General features: G+C 44.6%; 1 protein-coding gene across 1 annotated transcript in view; it reads right to left on the bottom strand.

Annotated features, from left to right (window-relative positions):
• LOC124554877 (alpha-aminoadipic semialdehyde synthase, mitochondrial) overlaps window positions 1-19,761 on the bottom strand; it is a 292,387-nt gene that overhangs the window by 146,240 nt on the left and 126,386 nt on the right. The window contains exons 8-10 of the mRNA XM_047128548.1: window positions 17,869-18,143; window positions 11,142-11,313; window positions 10,896-10,966 (exon numbers count right to left, since the gene is read on the bottom strand). Coding sequence (XP_046984504.1) covers window positions 10,896-10,966; window positions 11,142-11,313; window positions 17,869-18,143 — 518 coding nt within the window. The remainder of the gene's footprint in view (window positions 1-10,895; window positions 10,967-11,141; window positions 11,314-17,868; window positions 18,144-19,761) is intronic.

The raw sequence follows: 19,761 nt of genomic DNA, 5'->3' as shown, positions 1-19,761 counted from the left end.
ATTTTAAATAAGTACTTTTATATTAAATAAAATCCTAAAAATACACTCATGTTCAGAAAAAAACAGAACACCTTGAACGACTAGAGATAAGACGTTCATATTCACAGGTCATGTACATTAGTATGTTCTGCAGAAATGGTTAGCATTTCAGTCACTTCGGTTCAGCATGTGTCCTGTTGCCTAGTAGCCACAGGATCCGCCATAGGCCCTGATAACTAGTTCCATGCGCAATGGCATCGACGAGTATAAGACGCGAATGGCGTCCGGTGGTGCAGCCACCCATGCTACAGTCACCTGGTTCCAAAGTTCATCTGTGGTGGTTGGCATTGGGTCAAAGCTTTCCACCCGTCATTTCACCATATTCCACACATTTCCGATTGGCGACAAGTCTCGTGATCTGGCAGACCAGGACAAAAGGCTGACATTCTGTGACACCAAGAAGGCACGTGTTGGCGCAGCAACATATGGTCGTGCATTGTCTTGCTGAAAAATGTCGTCTGGTACGTTGTGCAGAAAGGGTATGGCTAGGTAGCCGGCCGATGTGGCCGAGCGGTTCTAGGCGCTTCAGTCTGGAACCGCGCGACCGCTACGGTTGCAGGTTCGAATCCTGCCTCGGGCACGGATGTGCGTGATGTCCTTAGGTTAGTTAGGTTTAAGTAGTTCCAAGTTCTAGGGGACTGATGACCTCAGAGCCATTTTTTTTTTTTTTGGGTTATGGCTGCAGGTCGCAGGATGTCGTTCACGTAGGTCACACTGGTCATAGTGCTCTGGACATGAACCAACTGTGATTTGTGTTTGTATCCAACAGCATCCCACACCTTAAGGTTTTGAGCTGGCTCTGTATGTCTTGTGCGAATGCAGTAAATGTGATGCCGCTTCCCCTATCTGCGGCGAGCCAAAACGCGGCCATCATTTTCAAACAAACGGAACCTGGATTCGTCCGAAAACATTATCTGATGCCATTCTTGTTCCCAGTGAGGTCCTTCCATACACCATTGCCGTCTAGCGTGTCTATGCACATTCCACAAGGGTAGGGGGAGAAGTAGACGACGCGCACATAACCCAAACCGTAATAAACGGCGACGTACTGTCACCTCTGATAGTGTACGATGTATTACATTGTTCCACTGTCGCGCTAGAGCTGTGGGCGACGCAGATCTGTCCTGCAATGCCAGTCAGATAAGGTGTCGATCTACTCGGAGTGAGGTGTGACTTGATCAATCTCGTCGTGTTCTGCAGCCTTCCGCGAACCATTCTGCACGCACCCGTTGCAGTGCCGGAACACTTCATTCCACACGATCTCCAATTTGTACCCTCCTTCAAACTCACTGATCTGATAGTACGTTTCGTGCGTACGTCTGCAAGATATCTTGCACATCTGCTCAAGGCACATTGGTCCATTACCTTTGGTTTATAGCGACAATGAGAGAGACAGACACATTTTAACGGTAGGTGGCGTTGCGCTACGATAGCGATGTTGACGTTGAACCCACAAGCCGACACGATTCAACTGCTAATCTTTTCTGCAGAACATACTAATGTACATGTCCTGTGAATACTAACGCCCTATCTCTAGTTGTTCAATGTGTTCTGTTTTCCTGAACCTAAATGTAAGAAAACAATCAATATCTAGAGATACTCTCAGTATCGACAAATTTCCGAACTTTCCGAGGTATTTTGTAGTTTCGTACTGCTGTCAAATATCGTATCTAATTTTGTATTGGAACGTGCCCAAGTCTACACTGATAAGCCGAAACATTTTGAAAACTGCCCACCGCGACACTGGATGCCGCCTGATGGCGTCGCGGGCATGTGATGCGGTAACTAAAGTACGTAAGCGGAACAGACATCGACGGCGGAATACCCTAACGAAGATATAGGCTGCAAATGGGGAAATTCATTGACATAAGCGACTTTGACAAAGGGCAGATTATTATTACGCAGAGCCTGTGAACAAATATTTCAAAAACGGCGAAGTTGGTCGAATGTTCACGTGCTACTGTCGTGAGCATCTACGGAAAGAGGTAGAAGGACATTGAAACTACCACTAGGCGTTAAATTGTTGGACTTCCACGGCTCTTTACAGAATGTGGGCTTCGGAGGCTTGTCTGCTCTGTAAAGTAGGATAGATGGTGACCTGTGGCATCTCTGCCGAAAGAGTACAATGTTGGTGCACGCAAAAGTATTTCGGAGCAAACAGTTCATCGTACATTGTTGAACATGGCGCTCTGCAGCAGACCACACCTACGTGTTAATATGTTGACCCAACGACATCGTCAATTATGACTGCATTGGGCACCGTCCCATCGGGATTCCACAGTCAATCAATGGAAACGCGTCGCCTCTTCGGGTGAGTCAAGTTTTTGCTGCTCTAGGTCGATGGTCGTTTCCACAAACGCCGTCATCAAGGTGAACGGCGGCTCGAAGCGTGCAGCACGGCAAGGACGCAGGCTTGTGGGAGCTGTATTATACTATGGGAGACATTCTCCTGCGCTTGCGTGGGACCTGTAGTAGTAGTCAAAGACACGCTGACAGCTGCGAACCACCTGCATCCCTTCATGCTTGATGTCTTCCCCGGCTGCGATGTTATCTTTCAGCAGTATAATTGTCCGAGTTTCGGAGCCGGAACAGTGCTACAGTGTTTGAGGAGCATTATAGTGAAATCACGTTGATGCCTGGACGACCACATTCGCCCGATGTAGATCCTATGAAACCCATTTGAGTCGCTATCTGTCACCATCATCGCGTACGCAAGTCAGCGGCCCGTCACTTACGCGAATTACATGACTTCTGCGTAGACATCTAACACCACATACCCCCATAAACTTACCAAAAAACTGTCTGATCCCTGATACGCAGAATCAGTGATTTATTTCGTTCCAAAGACGGACAAACAAGCTACTAAGCAGGTGGTCATAATGTTTTGGCTCATCAGCGTAAGTAGTTATATAAAAGTTTTGTGCGAGTGAAAATCTAATGGGATATGATAGAGGGATTCAAAGCACAAATCTGATCAGGTTAAACAAACAAATAAATTAAAAGCAAAAAATATTCCAGACCTGCTCGCGTAGCTTAATGGGGAAGGGAGGAGAATCAGTCTCGGATCGAATACACGCGCGATACGTTCACTGAACTAGGTATTCGCTGGTTTATATGTTGTTTTTAAGTGGTTTTTTACAGCAAGCGAATACTGAGCTCGTTCTCCATATACATTTCAGTGTAGAAACACAGTGAAGAACATCTGACCATAGTAACAAGATGCCAGGTCCACGATGTGCCGGGCATCAGCAGTAACGCTCAGGAAAGCAGAACAGAGACAAGAAAAACATTCGCCATCATTACTAATGAGTATTTCCACGAATAAAGCTACATGACAGAGTTAATACGATATTTTCTTTTGACTGAATCTGCCTAACGATAAATTTAGGAAAACTGTGAAGCCTATTCTGCGTGTCTACGCACGTAAAAACTGGGAGTGAACTACCTTGCATACGAAAGAAGATGTTGAGTGTCTCTAAATACGTCTCGTGACGTCTCACCAGCACGATCATTTCTACCTAAAGTATTACATAGTTGTTTTACATAAAAGAATAATTAGTAGCAATAAACCTGTTTGCTTACAAACAAGGTAGGTTACTTTTTTTTCACGTACGCAGCTTCAGATACTTTAGGGAGGATTTTTTATTCCCACTTTTATAAATACACGTAGAAGAGATTTCCTCTTCATCTAGAATTTTTAGGGGCCGGTATTAATAAAATAAGCTTTGAATGTTGCTGTGACTACGTCAGGTGAGTACACAATACTGTCAGATACGCTAGTGAAGAATAACGTAGATCCTTCCCCCCCCCCCCCCCCCCCCTTTCCTGCCCGGCCCTTTTGTATCGAGAGGCCCACAATTAAAGAATACAGTTAGTTAAGAAATCATCAAATAGATTAGAGCAATAAACGGCTACTCCTCACATTTCCCAGACGTCAGATTCAATCATTCAAGAATTTGTGGAACTCCACGTACAGTTGACAGAGACAATGGTTTTCTACTATGAAGCATAGGAAAGGGCAGTCTCACCTACACGCTGTTGAAGACTCATTGCTATACATGACGCTTACGCTATAGGCAAACCTCGAAGCTACCTGGTATTAAGTTTCTCGGCGCGGGAGAAGGCATTCTTTCCAACAACTCACTCAACTACACTGATCGATCATACACTGAAGCGCAAAAGAAACTGGTATAGGCTTGCATATTCAAATACAGAGATATGTAAACAGGCAGAATACGGCGCTGCGGTCGGCAACGTCTACATAAAACAGTAAGTGTCTGGCGCAGTTTTTAGATCGGCTACTGCTGCTACAATGGAAGGTTATCAAGATTTAAGTGAGTTCGAACGTGGTGTTAAAGTCGGCGCACGAGCGATGGGACACAGCATCTCCGAAGTAACGAGGAAGTGGGGATTTTCCCGTACGGCCATTTCACGAGTGTACCGTGAATATCACGAATCCCGTAAAACATCAAATCTCCGACGTCGCTGCGGCCGGAAAAAGACCGTGCAAGAACCAACGACGACTGAAGACAATCGTTCATCGTGACAGAAGTGCAACCCTTCTGCAAATTGCTGCCGATGTTAATGCTGTGTAATCAACAAATGTCAGCGTACGAACCATTCAACGAAACATCATCGACATGGGCTTTCGGAGCCGAAGGCCCACTCGTGTACCCTTGACCACTGCACGTCACAAAGCTTTACGCCTCGCCTGGGCCCATCGACACCGACATTGGACTGTTGATGACTGGAAACATGTTGCCTGGTGGAACGAGTCTCGTTTCAAATTGTATCGAGTGGATGGACATGTACGGGTATGGAGACACCCTCATGAATGCATGGACCCTGCATGTCTAAGGGGACTGTTCAAACTGGTAGAGGCCCCGTAATGATGTGGGGTGCGTGCAGTTGGAGTGATATGGGACACCTGATACCTCTAGATACGACTCTGGCAGGTGACATGTACGTAAGCATCCTGTCTGATCATCTGCATCCATTCGTGTCCATTGTGTTTTCCGACGAACTTGGGCAATTCCAGCTGGACAATACGACACTCCATAAGTCCAGAATTGCTACAGAGTGGCTCCAGGAACATTCTTCGGAGTATAAAAACTTCCAATGGTCACCAAACTCCCCAGACATGACCTTTATTGAGCATATTTTGGATGCCTTGCAACATGCTGATCAGAAGAAATCTCCATTCCCTCGTACTCTTATGGATTTATGGACAGCCCTGCAGGATTCATGGTGTCAGTTCCCTCCAGCAGTACTTCAGACATTAGTCGAGTCCATGCCACGTCGTGTTACGGCACTTCTGCGTGCTCGCGGGGGCCCTACACGATATTAGGCAGGTGTACCAGTTTCTTTGGATCTTCAATGTAATACACTAAGGCGACAAAAGTCATATTATACCTCCCAATACCGTATCGGACCCCCTTTTACCCAGCGTAGTGCAGTATCTTAACGTAGCTTGGACTCAAAAAGTCGTTGGAAGTCCTCTACAGAAATACTGAGCCATGCTGTCTCCAGAGCCAGCCACAATTACGAAAGTGTTGCCGGTGCAGGATTTTGCGCACAAATATTCGATGGGATTCACGTCGGACGATCTGGCTGGCCAAATCATTTGCCGGAATTGTACAGAACGTCCTTCAAACAATCGCGAACAATTGTGGCCCACTGACAGGGCTCATTGACATCGATAAAAATTCCATCGTTGTCTGAGAAAATGAAGTCCATGAGTTCCGGCAAATGGTCTCCAAGTAGCCGAACATAAATGTTTACAGTCAATGATTAGTTCAGTTGTATCAGAGGACCCAGTCCATTACAGCCAACACCATTATGGAGCTTGCACACTCCTTGTGGACAACTTGGGTCCATGGCTTGATGGGGATTGCGCCACACTCCAACCCTACCATTAGCTCTTGTGAACTGGAATCGGAACTCATCTGACGAGGTCACGGTTTTCCATCGTCTAGGGTCCTACCGATATGGCCACGAGTCCGGTAGAGCTGCCGCAGGCGATGTCGTGCTGTTAGCAAAGGCACTCGCGTCGGTCGTCTGCCGTCATAGCATTAACACCACATATCGCCGCACTGTCCTAACAGATACGTTTGTCGATGTCCCACATTGATTTCTGATGTTATTTCGCCCAGTGCTGCTCGTCTGTTAGCACTTCGCTGATCTTGGTCGTTACGTGAAGGCCGTCGGCCACTGAGTTGTCCGTGGTGAGAGATAACGCCTGAAATGTGATGTTTCCGGTACACTCTTGACACTGTGTTTCGGAACATTGAACTCCCCAACGATTTCCGAAATGGAATGTCCTATGCGTCTGGATCCAACTACTACTCCACGTCCAAAGTCTGCGGCCATTTTCACGTCGGAAACCTTTCCACATAAATCATCTGAATACAAATGACAGCATCGCCAATGCACTGCTCTTTTATATCTTCTATACGGGTTACTACAGCCATCAGTATATGTGCATATTGCTATCCCATGACTTTGTATCCTCAGTGTACATATAGGGGACGGTGAAAATGTTTCCGTTCTAAGCCCGTATTGTCCAGAATCTGCATGTCAGACAGGTAAAATCACTGTGAACATTGAGGCAATCATACCACCGGCGCACCGGGTTTGGTAGAACACTGTGTCCCTCTGCGTGAAGAAGTCCTTAACTGCCTGCTGCATATTGTCGTCCACAGGAGTCTTCGGCCTTTCAAGGCTTTTTCTAAGGGACCGAAGGAGTGATAATCACATAGGGAAAGATCAGGACATACGGCGCATGCTCGAGTGTCTCCCACTTGAGTTCACATACCTTCTGCCTTACAACATCTGTCATACGGGGACGTGCGTTATCATGAAGCATCAGCACCTTTTGTTCCAGTTTTCCCGGACTTTTCGCCTCAATTCCACGCAATAATTTCCCCAGTGTTACGCAGAACCGTTCCGCAGTGGTGGAGAGATCAGTTTCCTTTAAATGAATATGCAGTGAGCCCTGGTAAAGAACAGGATGAGCATCACCTTTCCAGCGAAAAGTTGACTCTTGAACTTATTGGGACGAGGGGACGATAGGGCGACACCACTGAATCATCGACGCTTTCGACTCCAGTTCCCAGCTGTGGTACCAGCTTTCGTCGTTTGCAACAATGCGCGCAAGGAACGTGTTGCCTTCAACACTGAAACGCGTCAGGTTCTTCAGGCAGACGGCCATCCGTTTTGCTTTTTTCTTCAGCATTTAGCACCCAGGGCATACACTGGCTGCAGAACTTACGGTAATCTAACTCCGGCCTAACTCCAGCCGGATAATGTGCTGCACGCTATCGACACTGATATATATATATATATATAATTCTGATTTTCAAGCGCGCGCGCACACATACACACACACACACACACACACACACACACACACACACACACACACACGCACTAACAGCGTACTTTGAGAATTACGGCCTAAATTTTCGTGAGGGATCGATTGCTGGGGTTAATATCTAGCAAATATGTTTTTTTTTCCTCAAATATGAAGCTGAGTTCGTGATGTTTCTTTGTTAGACCTAGCTTGCGTGAACTGTGAGCTTAATTGCAAAACAGGAAAATTTGTGACACTAGTATCTTATGAGTGAACGAAACATTTCCATCTGACCTGTGAGTCTCACTTACAGTAGTTGAAAAGTGAAATTGCACTGCACAGGAGGCAGCGGTGATGGTATATGGTGTGCGCAGTGCGCGTCGCGTTTTGGGCTCATACCCTTCTCGTTCTGTCGTTCACCCTCTTCGTCTTCCAAAGCGGTTCACAGACTTGGCAGGTTAGCTCATACCGTACTGCAGTCCGTCAGAACGGCTCTCACTAAAAGCTTCAGGCTGACGTTCGTCAGAAAACGCACTTCACCGCAGTTACTAGGCTTTTTCCTGTTCACCAGCGGAACCGTTATTATTAGACAGCACTAACTATACGAAGATTTACGTTGCTGTTTTAATAGTAACTCAGTAGCTGCACGGTCAGCGCGGCGGATTGCTAACGGAAGGAGCCCGGTTTCGACTTGCGGCGTCATTAGAGATTTTCCCCGCACGGGGAGGTGTTGTGTCGTTACTTACGTTCGTATCGTCAAAACTGGCATTCCGCTATTGAGATAGCTCGGTGGTCACGCGCCGAAAGCCAACAAAAAGAAAAAGCTGCCAGGGCAACAGCTCATGAGAAGCGGTAATTGTGGGTTCGAGTCCCAGTGTGGCACAAATTTTCAGCTTTCGCAAATGCGTTACCACAATGCCTTGTGCAACTGGAAGTCACGTATTCCCGTACATCCGTTCTCTTTCTTTCTCCATTTTTTATTTCTTATAAATGTTTTTATTTTGCTACTGTAATTTCAGGTTATATGCCACTGTCAAGCATCTACAAATTTATAATAGGTCGTAAAGATTCGATGCCATATTACGGCATAGCGATAGGTTAAAAATAACAACGTCCTTGTAGGGCTGTCTCATTCTGGGTGGTAACAGTGTAAACGGCTATTGTCAGTGACGCATGCTATTGTGTTATAAAAACGTAATTTCATTTCAAGAGGCTGTGGAAAGCCTGTCCCATACAGTATTCTATCTCCCAGGAGTACTAGTCCTGTATGGAAGATATTCGGCAGCATAGTAAAAAAGGAATTATGAACAGATGTTGAGTAAGTCCGCAGCAATATGACCGTGTAGTGCAAAAGAAAATTACAGATATTCAAGAGAGGACAAGGCGCACTTGTTACAAAAAGTGGTGCTTGCGCGTTTCGAGGATGCTCGATACAATTTAGAGGATCTGCATGATAGCGACCTACTATGCTATGCACATTACACTGCGCGCAACGTAAATTACAGTAATTTGAAGGGAAGCAGTGGATGGTTTCATAACTTCGAACAGTGCTACACAATTGGAAGACGTAAGATAACGAAATTTCGAACAGCAAACTGCGGAATCTGTAGATGAAATAAACAAACTTATCCCATCGTTCAGTAAGGCATTTGTTTTCAACTCCGACCAATCGGGATTTGAAGAGGAAATGCATATGAAAGGATCCCTGGAAATTAGAGGTACCAAGAGAATTGTATCAAGATCAACTAACATCAATGCTTTAACACATTTGTATACAGTTATGCCGACAATTAATCTGAATGGTAAATTGGCTGGAAAGTTATTTATTGTGTTGCGAGATGTTGGAGGTGTTATGACCCCTACGACTGTTTCTCGTGTGCGTGATCTTGCGATGGCAGTAACGAATATTTACGTCACAGCATGCAAGAGTGGGAACGTTGTCGAAAGAGAACTACAGCTGTGGTATGAGCATTGCTTTTGGCTAATTGCTGGTCAAAATAACTTGCTTATGCTTGATTCCTGGTGTGTGTGTAAAAATCGAACTTGTTTAAAGCAAACTGTTCCTCCCGAAAAATGTGTGACAATGCAGTTCGTACCACCTGAAATCACTAGACATATTCAGGCTCTGAATGTTTGTTTTTTGTTCTTTCTGTGCCTATAAAACATATGATTGCACATCTGCACCTATGCCTTAAGGGATAGACAGTTTCGCAGTAAGTTAGACGACAAACTGTTCCGCATTCGGTTGCATGCCATCACATTCCATCAGTTCTCATCACCCAGTTACACCACCATCATACTATATGCATTCTTTAAGAGTAGATACCTAGCTGAACGTCTTGTGCCGCCAAGGAGTTGGCCTTCGATCTTGACTACGAACCTTTGTGATCACTGTGGCACCCTATTTTTCATTCGGTGTTCTTGGTGCAAGTTCATGGTTTTTTTGAACATTTCTTAAATTTCGACGATGTCCATATTGTGGAAGTGTAATACATACGCCCCACAGAAGATTGATCCCTGCAACTCCCAGACACTCCTTTTATGTCGCCCTCGTGATGTATATGGTGAGTCTTCAGCAGCTAATATTATTCCTGTCATAATAGTTAACACAACACTTTGAAACGAGCCTTACTAAATACTGAACTTGTGACCTCGCAGTCCCCTTTAAGTATCTACGTCCGCGCAGCTTGTTTAGTGCAGCGGTAATAAACTACACACGCAAACCTTCCTCGCGAGTAAATATATTTGTTAGTGAATACCGTATTAAAATCCTTACAATACTCCGTCCGAACAGGCCTCGGTAAGCCCAACGGTACTGACCGACCGCCGCGTCATCCTCAGGCGACAAGCATTACTGGCTGCGCATGTGGTCAGCAAACCATTCTCCCGCCCATTGTCAGTTTTCGTGACCGGAGCCGCTACTTCTCAGTCAAGGAGCTCCTCAGTTCGCCTTACAGGGCCTGAGTGCACTCCGCTTGCCTTGCCAACAGCGCACAACGAATCGGATAGTCACCCATCCAAGTGCTAGTCAAGCCCGACAGCGCTTAACTTCGGTGATCCGTTGGAAACCGGTAGCAAGCCGTTGTCAAGATCCCTACAGCAGTTCGTGAGATTAGAACATACAGACAGAAAAAGGCAGGGGAGGGGGCTTTAAATTGTAATATGTGTGCATTATCAGAAATACTTTATTATACTATATTTGTTGTCTATATATGATATAGGAACTTTATGAATGTTCAGTTTTTAAAGATTCTGACAATTCCAAATACTATTAAACATAGATTAGTCTTTAAGATGTTTACGCTGATCCAGAAAATTATTAATGAAAGCTCAGCTTTTGTTATATCTACAAAAAACTGCTTATTAAAAAAAAGTTTTTATCCCTGTTAACGTTTTTCCAAAATTAACTCACTCATATATTTAGGCATAAAGGGAAATATGGTTTTGTGTTTGAGGCGAGTACTGAATTCAAAATAGAAGAAATCTACAACACAGAACTGTTTACCTGTTCTTCTCGCGTAAGTCGATGATGTATTCGAAATTTTTCGTAAGCTTCCCGTTGCTTGCGATGATGGCCTGTAAGAAAAATTAATCGATATTATTTTACTGTAGGCAGTAAGACCAGTTAGAAACTAGTATCGTACAATTGAGAGCGGATGTTGACGTAGACAATGTGTCCGTTTATGTTAACCTACTTGGCGTCACTAAAAGATACACCATAAAAAATCATCGCTTGCTGATGTTTACTCACCCCATAGACAGCGGGCGAGAAGTTGTGCTCTTCGAGAGGCGCTCGGGCGTTCGACTGCAAAATGTCGTACGTAAAAGGATACAGCAGGTCCCCGAAGAAATCTGTGGACTCGCGAGGTAGCTGCGTTGGCATATTGTCGATGGAGCAAACCAGCACTCCTGGCCCCTTGAAGCTGCAAAAATAACTGAGAATCAGAAAAGCGACTGAAAATCTGCAGTAACTAGTAAACTTTTGTCGATATTGAAAGCTGCAAGGAGCAACACGAGAAACTGCCAAGGAGAAAAACAGTATGCGTTCAGTAGACGGGGACCATCTGTCAATATCTCTATTATTGTTCGACCTGTTACGTAATGCGTTACAGTCTTTGAAAATAGCATATGGCATTTAAGGACGTTGATAACATAGGCAGTATCGAAAGGAGGTGAGTGGAATATTTATGAGCTGCCGAGGTAGCATTTACAAGTAAAGTGATAAAAGACTGAATATTAGTAAGAGAAAAGTTTTTAAGGTACGGATTTAACAAAAATAAGTCTTCACTCTGTAATTAAGAAAAAAACGGTGTGAGGATATAAACTAGTGGCTGCTTTAGGTATCGCCGAACGCCAGGATCACTTATCTACAAATATCACCCCAAAAACAGGATCAGGAAAAATAAACGCAAGAAAGTAAAAAGCGTGAAGAATAAAACGACAAAAGCATCATCTATAGGTAAAAGCAGTTCAGATTCACTGCAAATAGATGAAATATGAATATAGGCTGCTTCTCTTAGTTTCTTTAGTACATTAATTTTAAACAGTTGCGGGTTCATGGACTACAATAGCCGATTGCCATGGTGGGGATTGCACCTCTGAGCCTTGTCACTTGCTCCCAGCTAAGGTGTTATGGGTGAGGAGTGAATGTCATTCCCTATAATTCTCTTTGCGTGGTTTTGTTGTATCGCCAGTACTCGGTCGTCATAGCCTCGTCTGTGGCAACGCCGTGCCCCACTGGAAGGTGAGGTTGCCATTTGCACAGGAGAGTCTATCTGAGTCGCATTCCTGTAAAAAAAAGTGGTTCAAATGGCTCTAAGCACTATGGGACTTAACATCTAAGGTCATCAGTCCCCTCGACATGGAACTACTTAAACCTAACTAACCTAAGGACATCAAACACATCCATGCCCGAGGCAGGATCCGAACCTGCAACCGTAGCAGCAGCGCTGTTCCGGACGGAAGCGCTTAGATGCGCTCGGCCACAGCGGCCGGCCGCATCCCTGTACCTTACTCCCCAAACTTGATTACATGGTGAGGAAAAAGGCTATGGATTTTTACCTACTGTTAGAATGAGAAAAAACCCTGGTTGGGCAGATTGGTCAAAAGAAAGAAGGAAGAAAGGTTAGAGTTTAACGGCCTGTTGGCGACAAAATCGTTAGAGACAGAGCACAAGCATGAAACTGGGAAAGACTGAGAATGAAATCGGCCGTATGCTACTCAAATAGACCATCTTGGCATTTACCTTAAAAATTATGGAAACTACGGAAAACCTAAACTTTGATGGCAGGACAAGGATTTGAACCGCCATTCTCTCGAATGAGACTTCTGGTTATTATGGCCACTTCGCTGGGTGTGACGAATGGAGTCGAGGCGTCATTTACCAGAGGAACTGCAATGGAATGCCGCCGGCAGATGGCAGCAATTCAAACTCAGACCGAGAGAGAGGTAGATAGTTAAATATTCGTCTTGCTGTTGTCTGTATCCTGTAGCATCAGCTTCTAAACTCATTTCTGCATACGGAAAGTTAAAGTAACTCCGCTCAGTCGCTGCAACGTGCGCTTGTGATCGGTACTCCCTGTTATCCACTGGATCGTAACCGCATTAGAAACGCAGTCTGCCCTCGTTGCAGTCCCGGAAGGATAATATCACAGAATCCTGGGCAACAATGCTTCTTGCACATACAGTTTATTCGAGGGGAGCATCCACATATGTATCTCTTAACGCTAGTCGAATGGGACGGTCTAGTGTCAGCACACTAATTTTATAATGATTTGCAGATCAATAGAGAATCGATCTCTTGAAGAGAATTTACAGACTTGCTCGCACTGTGCAAGTATAAGCGTTTTGATTTTTGTTTATAAACTGGACCATCTCATCATCGATCAGACAGCTGTAAAAAGGATGCATCTGCACTCATTTCTGCTTAAGTACGTGACATACTCATTGCCACATATCCCAGTATTTGGATCGGAAGAGGATGTTCAATTGAATGATCACCTCGCTTCTCTGATCTGACGCCTCGATTTTCTTTTCTGGGGTATTCCAAAAGCCTCGTCTATGTGATACCAGTTCCTGACGAATAAACGGGAAGTTCTTTGCCGGGATACTTGCAGCATCTAATGAGATTCATTTGATGCCTGATGTAGTTGACAGAATGCGCCAGAATTCCCTACGAAGCTACTGCCTACGTTGAATGTGGTGTTCGCAATTTTTAACACCTTCTCTAATGTACAACATTGTTGAGTAAACAGTACATTATTTTTGTTGAACTTAAGGCGCGTGGGGATTGATTGTCCTCGTTGTTACTGACATTCCAAAGCTTTCACGGACTCAGGATTTCTTCAGAGACCTTAAGTTCCTGTTTCAAAGTTGTCGCATTTCGACTCCTCTATCACCTCCTTCAAGTTGGCCGGAACCTTTTCACTCACCCCGTATATTTATGACAGAAGAAGAAATTCGAATGTGATGAGCCTCGATGCACTCGAATAAGAACTAAACTAATATCAAAATGTTACATTTTAATTTGTACGTTTTCACATGAGTTTTATTCGATGTATAAGAGAATGAGCCCCCCCCCCCCCCCCCACACATACACACGTGAACCATGGACCTTCCTGTTGGTGGGGAGGCTTGCGTGCCTCAGCGATACAGATAACCCCACCGTAGGTGCAAGTACAACGGATGGGTATCTGCTGAGAGCTCAGGCAAACGTGTGCTTCCTGAAGACGTGGTCGCGCGAGATTAGCTGAGCGGTCTTAGGCGCTGCAGTCATGGACTATGCGGCTGGTCCCGGCGGAGGTTAGAGTCCTCCCTCGGGCATGGGTGTGTGTGTTTGTCCTTAGGATAATTTAGGTTAAGTAGGGACTGATGACCTTAGCAGTTAAGTCCCATAAGATTTCACAAACATTTGAACATTTTTGAAGACGGGCAGCAGCCTTTCCAGTAGTTGCAGGGGCAATAGTCTGTATGATTGACTGATCTGACCTTGTAACATCAACCAAAACGGCCTTGCTGTGTTGGTACTGCGAACGGCTGAAAGCAAGGGGAAACTACAGCCGTAATTTTTCCCGAGGGTATGCAGCTGCTGGCCGCGGTGGCCGAGAGGTTCTAGGCGCTTCATTCCGGAACCGCGCGACTGCTACGGTCGCAGGTTCGAATCCTGCCTCGGGCATGGATGTGTGTGATGTCCTTAGGTTGGTAAGGTTTAAGAAGTTCTAAGTTCTAGGGGACTGATGACCTCAGATGTTTAGTCCCACAGTACTCAGAGCCATTTGAACCATTTGGTACGCAGCTGATGGCGTCCTCGTGGGTAAAATATTCCGGAGGTAAAATAGTCCCCCATTCGGATCTCAGGAGGAAGTCGTTACCAGGAGAAACAAAACTGCCGTTCTACGGCTCGGAGCGTGGAATGTCGGATCTATTAATCGGGCAGGCAGATTGGAAAATTTAAAAAGGGAAGTGGATAGGTTAAAGTTAGATATAATGGGAATTAGTGAAGTTCGGTGGCAGGAGGAACAAGACTCCTGGTCAGGCGAATACAGGGTTATTAATACAAAGTCAAATAACAGCAATGCAGAAGTAGGTTAAATAATGAATAAAAAATAGGAACACGGATACGTTACTGCGAACAGCACAGTGAATGCATTATTGTAGCCAAGACAGACATGAAGCTCACGCCTACCACAGTAGTATAAGTTTATATGCCAACTAGCTGCGCAGATGATGAAGAGCTTGAAGAAATCTATGATGCGACAAAAGAAGTTATTCAGATAGTTAAGGGAGACGAAAATTTAATAGTCATGGGGGACAGTAATTCGATAGTAGGAACAGGAAGAAAGGGAAAAGTATTAGGTGAATATGGACTGTGAGAAAGGAATGAAGGAGGAAGCCGCCTGGTAGAATTTTGCACAGAGCATAACTTTATCATAGCTAACACTTGGTTTAAGAATCATGAAAGAAGACAGTATGCATGGCAGAGGTCTGGAGGCACTGGAAGATTTCAGACAGATTATATAATGATAAAACAGAGATTTAGGAACCAGGTTTTAAATTGTAAGACATTTCCAGGGGAAGATGTGTAAGAAACTGCAAAAAGGTAGTAATTTAAGAAGAAGGGGACCTGGATAAACTGAAGGAACCAGAGGTTTTAGAGTGTTTCAGTGAGAGCATTAGGGAAAGGTTGACAAGATAGGGGGAAAGAAATACCGTAGAAGAAGAATGGGTAGCTTTGAGTGATGAATCAGTGAAGGCAGCAGAGGATCAAGTAGGTAAAAAGACGAGGGCTAGTAGAAATCCTTGGGTAACAGAAGGGATATTGAATTTAATTGACGAAAATATAAAAATGCAGTAAATGAAGCAGGCAAAAAGAAATGCAAATTCTCAAAAATGTGATCGACAGGAAGTGCAAAATGGCTAAGCAGGGATGGCTAGAGGACAGATTTAAGGATGTAGAAGCATATATCACTAGGGGTAGGACAGATACTGCCTACAGGAAAATTAAAGATACCTTTGGAGAAATATGAATATCAAGAGCTCAGACTGAAACCAATCCCAAGCAAAGAAGGGAAAGCAGAAGGTGGAAGGAGTATATAAGGGTCTATACAGGGGTCATGCACTTGAGGGAAATATTATGGAAATGGAAGAGGAATAAGATGAAGATGAAATAGGAAATATGATACTGCATGAAGAATTTGACAGAGCGCTAAAAGACCCTAATCGAAACAAGGCCCCGGGCGTAGATAACATTCCATTAGAATTACTGATAGCCTTAGAAGAGCCATCCATGACGAAACTCTTCCATCTGGTGAGCAATATGTATGAGACAAGCGAAATACCTTCAGACTTCAAGAATAATATAATAATTCGAAACCCAAAGAAAGCAGGTGTTGACAGGTATGAAAATGACCAAACTATCAGTTTAATAAGTCGTGGCTACAAAATGCTATCCGGCCGTTGTGGACGAGCGGTTCTAGGCGTTTCAGTCTGGAACCGCGCGACCGATACGGTCGCAGGTTCGAATCCTACCTCGGGCATGGATGTGTGTGATGTCTTTAGGTTAGTTAGGTTTAAGTAGTTCTAAGTTCTATGGGAATGATGGCCTCAGATGTTAAGTCCCATAGTGCTCAGAGCCATTTGAACCATTTTTGAACAAAATACTAACACGAATTGTTTACAAACGAATGGAAGAACTGGTAGAAGCCGACCTCGAGGAAGATCACTTTGGATTCCGTAGAAATGTTGGAACCCGCGAGGCAATACTGGCCCTTCGACGTATCGTAGAAGACAGGTTCAGGAAAGGCAATCCTAGGTTTCTGGCATTTGTAGACTTACGGAAAGCTTTTGAGGAGGTTCACTGGAATACTCTCTTTCAAATTCTGAAGGTGGCAGGTGTCAAATACAGGGAGCGAAAGGCTATTTACAGTTTGTACAGAAACCAGATGGCAATAAGAGTCGAGGGGCATGAAAGGGAAGCAGTGGTTGAGAAGTGAGTGAGACAGGGTTGTAGCCTATACCCGACGTTATTTAATCTGTATATTGAGCAAGCAGTAAAGGAAACAAAAGAAAAACTTTGAGTAGGAATTAAAATGCAAGGAGAAGAAATAAAAATTTTGAAGTTTGCTGACGACATTGTAATTATCTCAGAGACAGCAAAGGATCTGGAAGAGCAGCTGAGCGGAATGGACAGTGTCTTGAAAGGAGGATATAAGATGAACATCAGCAAAATAAAAACGTGGATAATGGAATGTAGTCGAATTAAATCAGGTGATGCTGCGGGAATTAAATTAGGAAATGATACACTTAAAGTAGTAAATGAGTTTTGCTATTTGGGGAACAAAATAACTGATGATGGTCGAAGTAGAGAGGATATAAAATGTAGACTGGTTATGGCAAGGAAAGCGTTTCTGAAGAAGAGAAATTTTCTAACGTCGAGAATAGATTTAAGTGTTAGGAAGTCTTTTCTGAAAGTATTTGTATGGAGTGTAACCATGTACGAAAGTCAAACATGGACGATAAACAGTTCAGACAAGAAGAGAATAGAAGCTTTCGAAATATGGTGCTACAGAAGAATGCTGAAGATAAGATGGGTAGATCATGTAACTATGAGGAGGTACTGAATAGAATTTGGAAGAAGAGAAATCTGTGGCACAATTCGACTAGAAGAAGGGATCGGTTGGTAGGACGTGTTCTGATTTATCAAAGGATCACCAATTTAGTATTGGACGACAGCGTGAAGGGTAAAAATCGTAGAGGAAGACCAAGAGATGAATACACTAAGCAGATTCAGAAGGATGTAAGTTAAAGTAGTTATTCGGAGATGAAGAGGCTTGCACAGGGTAGAGCAGCATGCAGAGGTGCGTCAAACCAATCTCTGGACTGAAGACCACAACAACAACAACAAGAGAATCAAACACCTCATTCTGTGTAACCAGGAGCTTACTGCTCGTTCAGTAGATGGTGCAGAGAGGACTGCTTACCTTTTGGTGTCCTTGTTACGATCTGCATCATAGAGGCAGAAGGGTGTGTCGATAGTAGTGCACTCGTTCATGAACTCTATGGAACCGCCGGGGTCTGCGCTGATGTCGCAGATGGCGAGCATTCGGTGCGGCAGCGCGGGGGAGCCCACGGAGCTCTGGATCCACGGTGTGTCGGCGGGCCGCAGTAGGAACTTGGCGTCCGGGATCGTCAGCAGCTTTGGAGACCCCACCGCCCAGTAGATGCCGTTGATGATCACCGACGCGTACGGCGCTATCTGTAGCATCACATTACCAATATGAGCGCTCGACCGCTCGAAAAGTGGTGCTTTGTGAAAGATTATACTTTGTTTCCAGCTGTTTCCTAAGAACGCCTAGAAAGCTTGATTGTCTACAAGTTGCTTTAGTTTCCAATACTGCACGATAATGAACACATGCATACAGTGGTAACGCAGATGCCGTACTGCATGTTTATCTCTCATTTCCAGAATATCCTCTACACTGCTGATAAGGCTGAATCACCTCATTTCGTTCGCCTTCCACAATACCGCTTTCTTAGCCCCTTACCCAACTAGCCAAAGATCACAACAGCCCATCCAACAGCCTCTTAGCCAGTTTACCTCCTGTTGAAATTAGTGGTCCTAATGATAAACGATTCCCAAATCCAGGCTATAATAGTGTAAGAACCACGGTCAGCTTCGATTCCTATGACGTACACCTAGCCATTTATGACTGTTCTATCCATGTAACTAACACGCTAAAATGCAATGGACTAATAATTGACTGTTAACTAACATGAGAGCCCCATCTACTAAGCATACAACAAAAAGTCTACAGTAAACTAAAACTACTCAAACTACTAACTGGCTGTACAAGGGGTTGCGTCCCTCAACCATTCTCCACACCTACAAACCCTTGATCTGACCAGTTTTCTCCTACGCCAGCGGCGCCTGTATATTTTGCTCATCCAATTTCCATCACTTCCTCCAAATCTACGAACGCCGTGCACTCGGTTGTTCTTACCACAACCGATTATCTTCCCCTAATTGAATCCTTTACCATCTCATCAAATTTCTCTCTCTCTCATCGCTCACATTAAACATCTCCGTATGCCTTATACGTCTTATAAACTCGGTTCCAACAGCACCATCGTTTCTCCCTTAGTTAATGCCCTGTGATGCTGCCAACACAGCAATAACACAACCAACCAACCCTACACATACACACCCTCCAATACCCCCCAACACAAATTCGCTTCCTCCTACCAGGTTTCACATTAGACCCAACCCACAATTCCTTACTATACCAGAGCTGCCTCTTCTTCCCGCGCTACCCTCCCTTTCCCCTCCATAATCACGGCATGACCTCTAAGTTATCCCTACATCAAGTCTCATATCAGCTATCGCCGTCCCTTCCTCCTTCCCTCCCAGACTGAACATCCCTGCTTACAACCAAGCAACCCCACCTCTCACAGCAGCGTTACCAACTTATCGCCGGCAGCGGTGGTCTAGCGGTTCTAGGCGCGCAGTCCGGAACCGCGCGACTGCTACGGTCGCAGGTTCGAATCCTGCCTCGGGCATGGATGTGTGTGATGTCCTTAGGTTAGTTAGGTTTAAGTAGTTCTAAGTTCTAGGGGACTGATGACCACAGTAGTTAAGTCCCATAGTGCTCAGAGACATTTGAACCAACTTATCCTCTTCCCGTCTAGGTCCTACCACTATTAACGAATTTTAGTGGGGTGCTTAATTTTCGTTATGACCGGCCTTCCCTTCTTTTTCTTATCACTGTCTTCATCGTCTTCATAATCACCGTCACCGTCAAACTTTGACTGTTGTGTGCAAAACCTGTTATGTAGGATAGTCTGCTGAAGCTCTCTGTTTCCTTCTTTGGAGGAAG

Source organism: Schistocerca americana, chromosome X (genome assembly GCF_021461395.2).
Source record: "Schistocerca americana isolate TAMUIC-IGC-003095 chromosome X, iqSchAmer2.1, whole genome shotgun sequence".
In the NCBI taxonomy this organism is placed as follows: Eukaryota; Metazoa; Arthropoda; class Insecta; order Orthoptera; family Acrididae; genus Schistocerca; species Schistocerca americana.
This window is presented reverse-complemented; position numbering and strand designations above follow the sequence as displayed.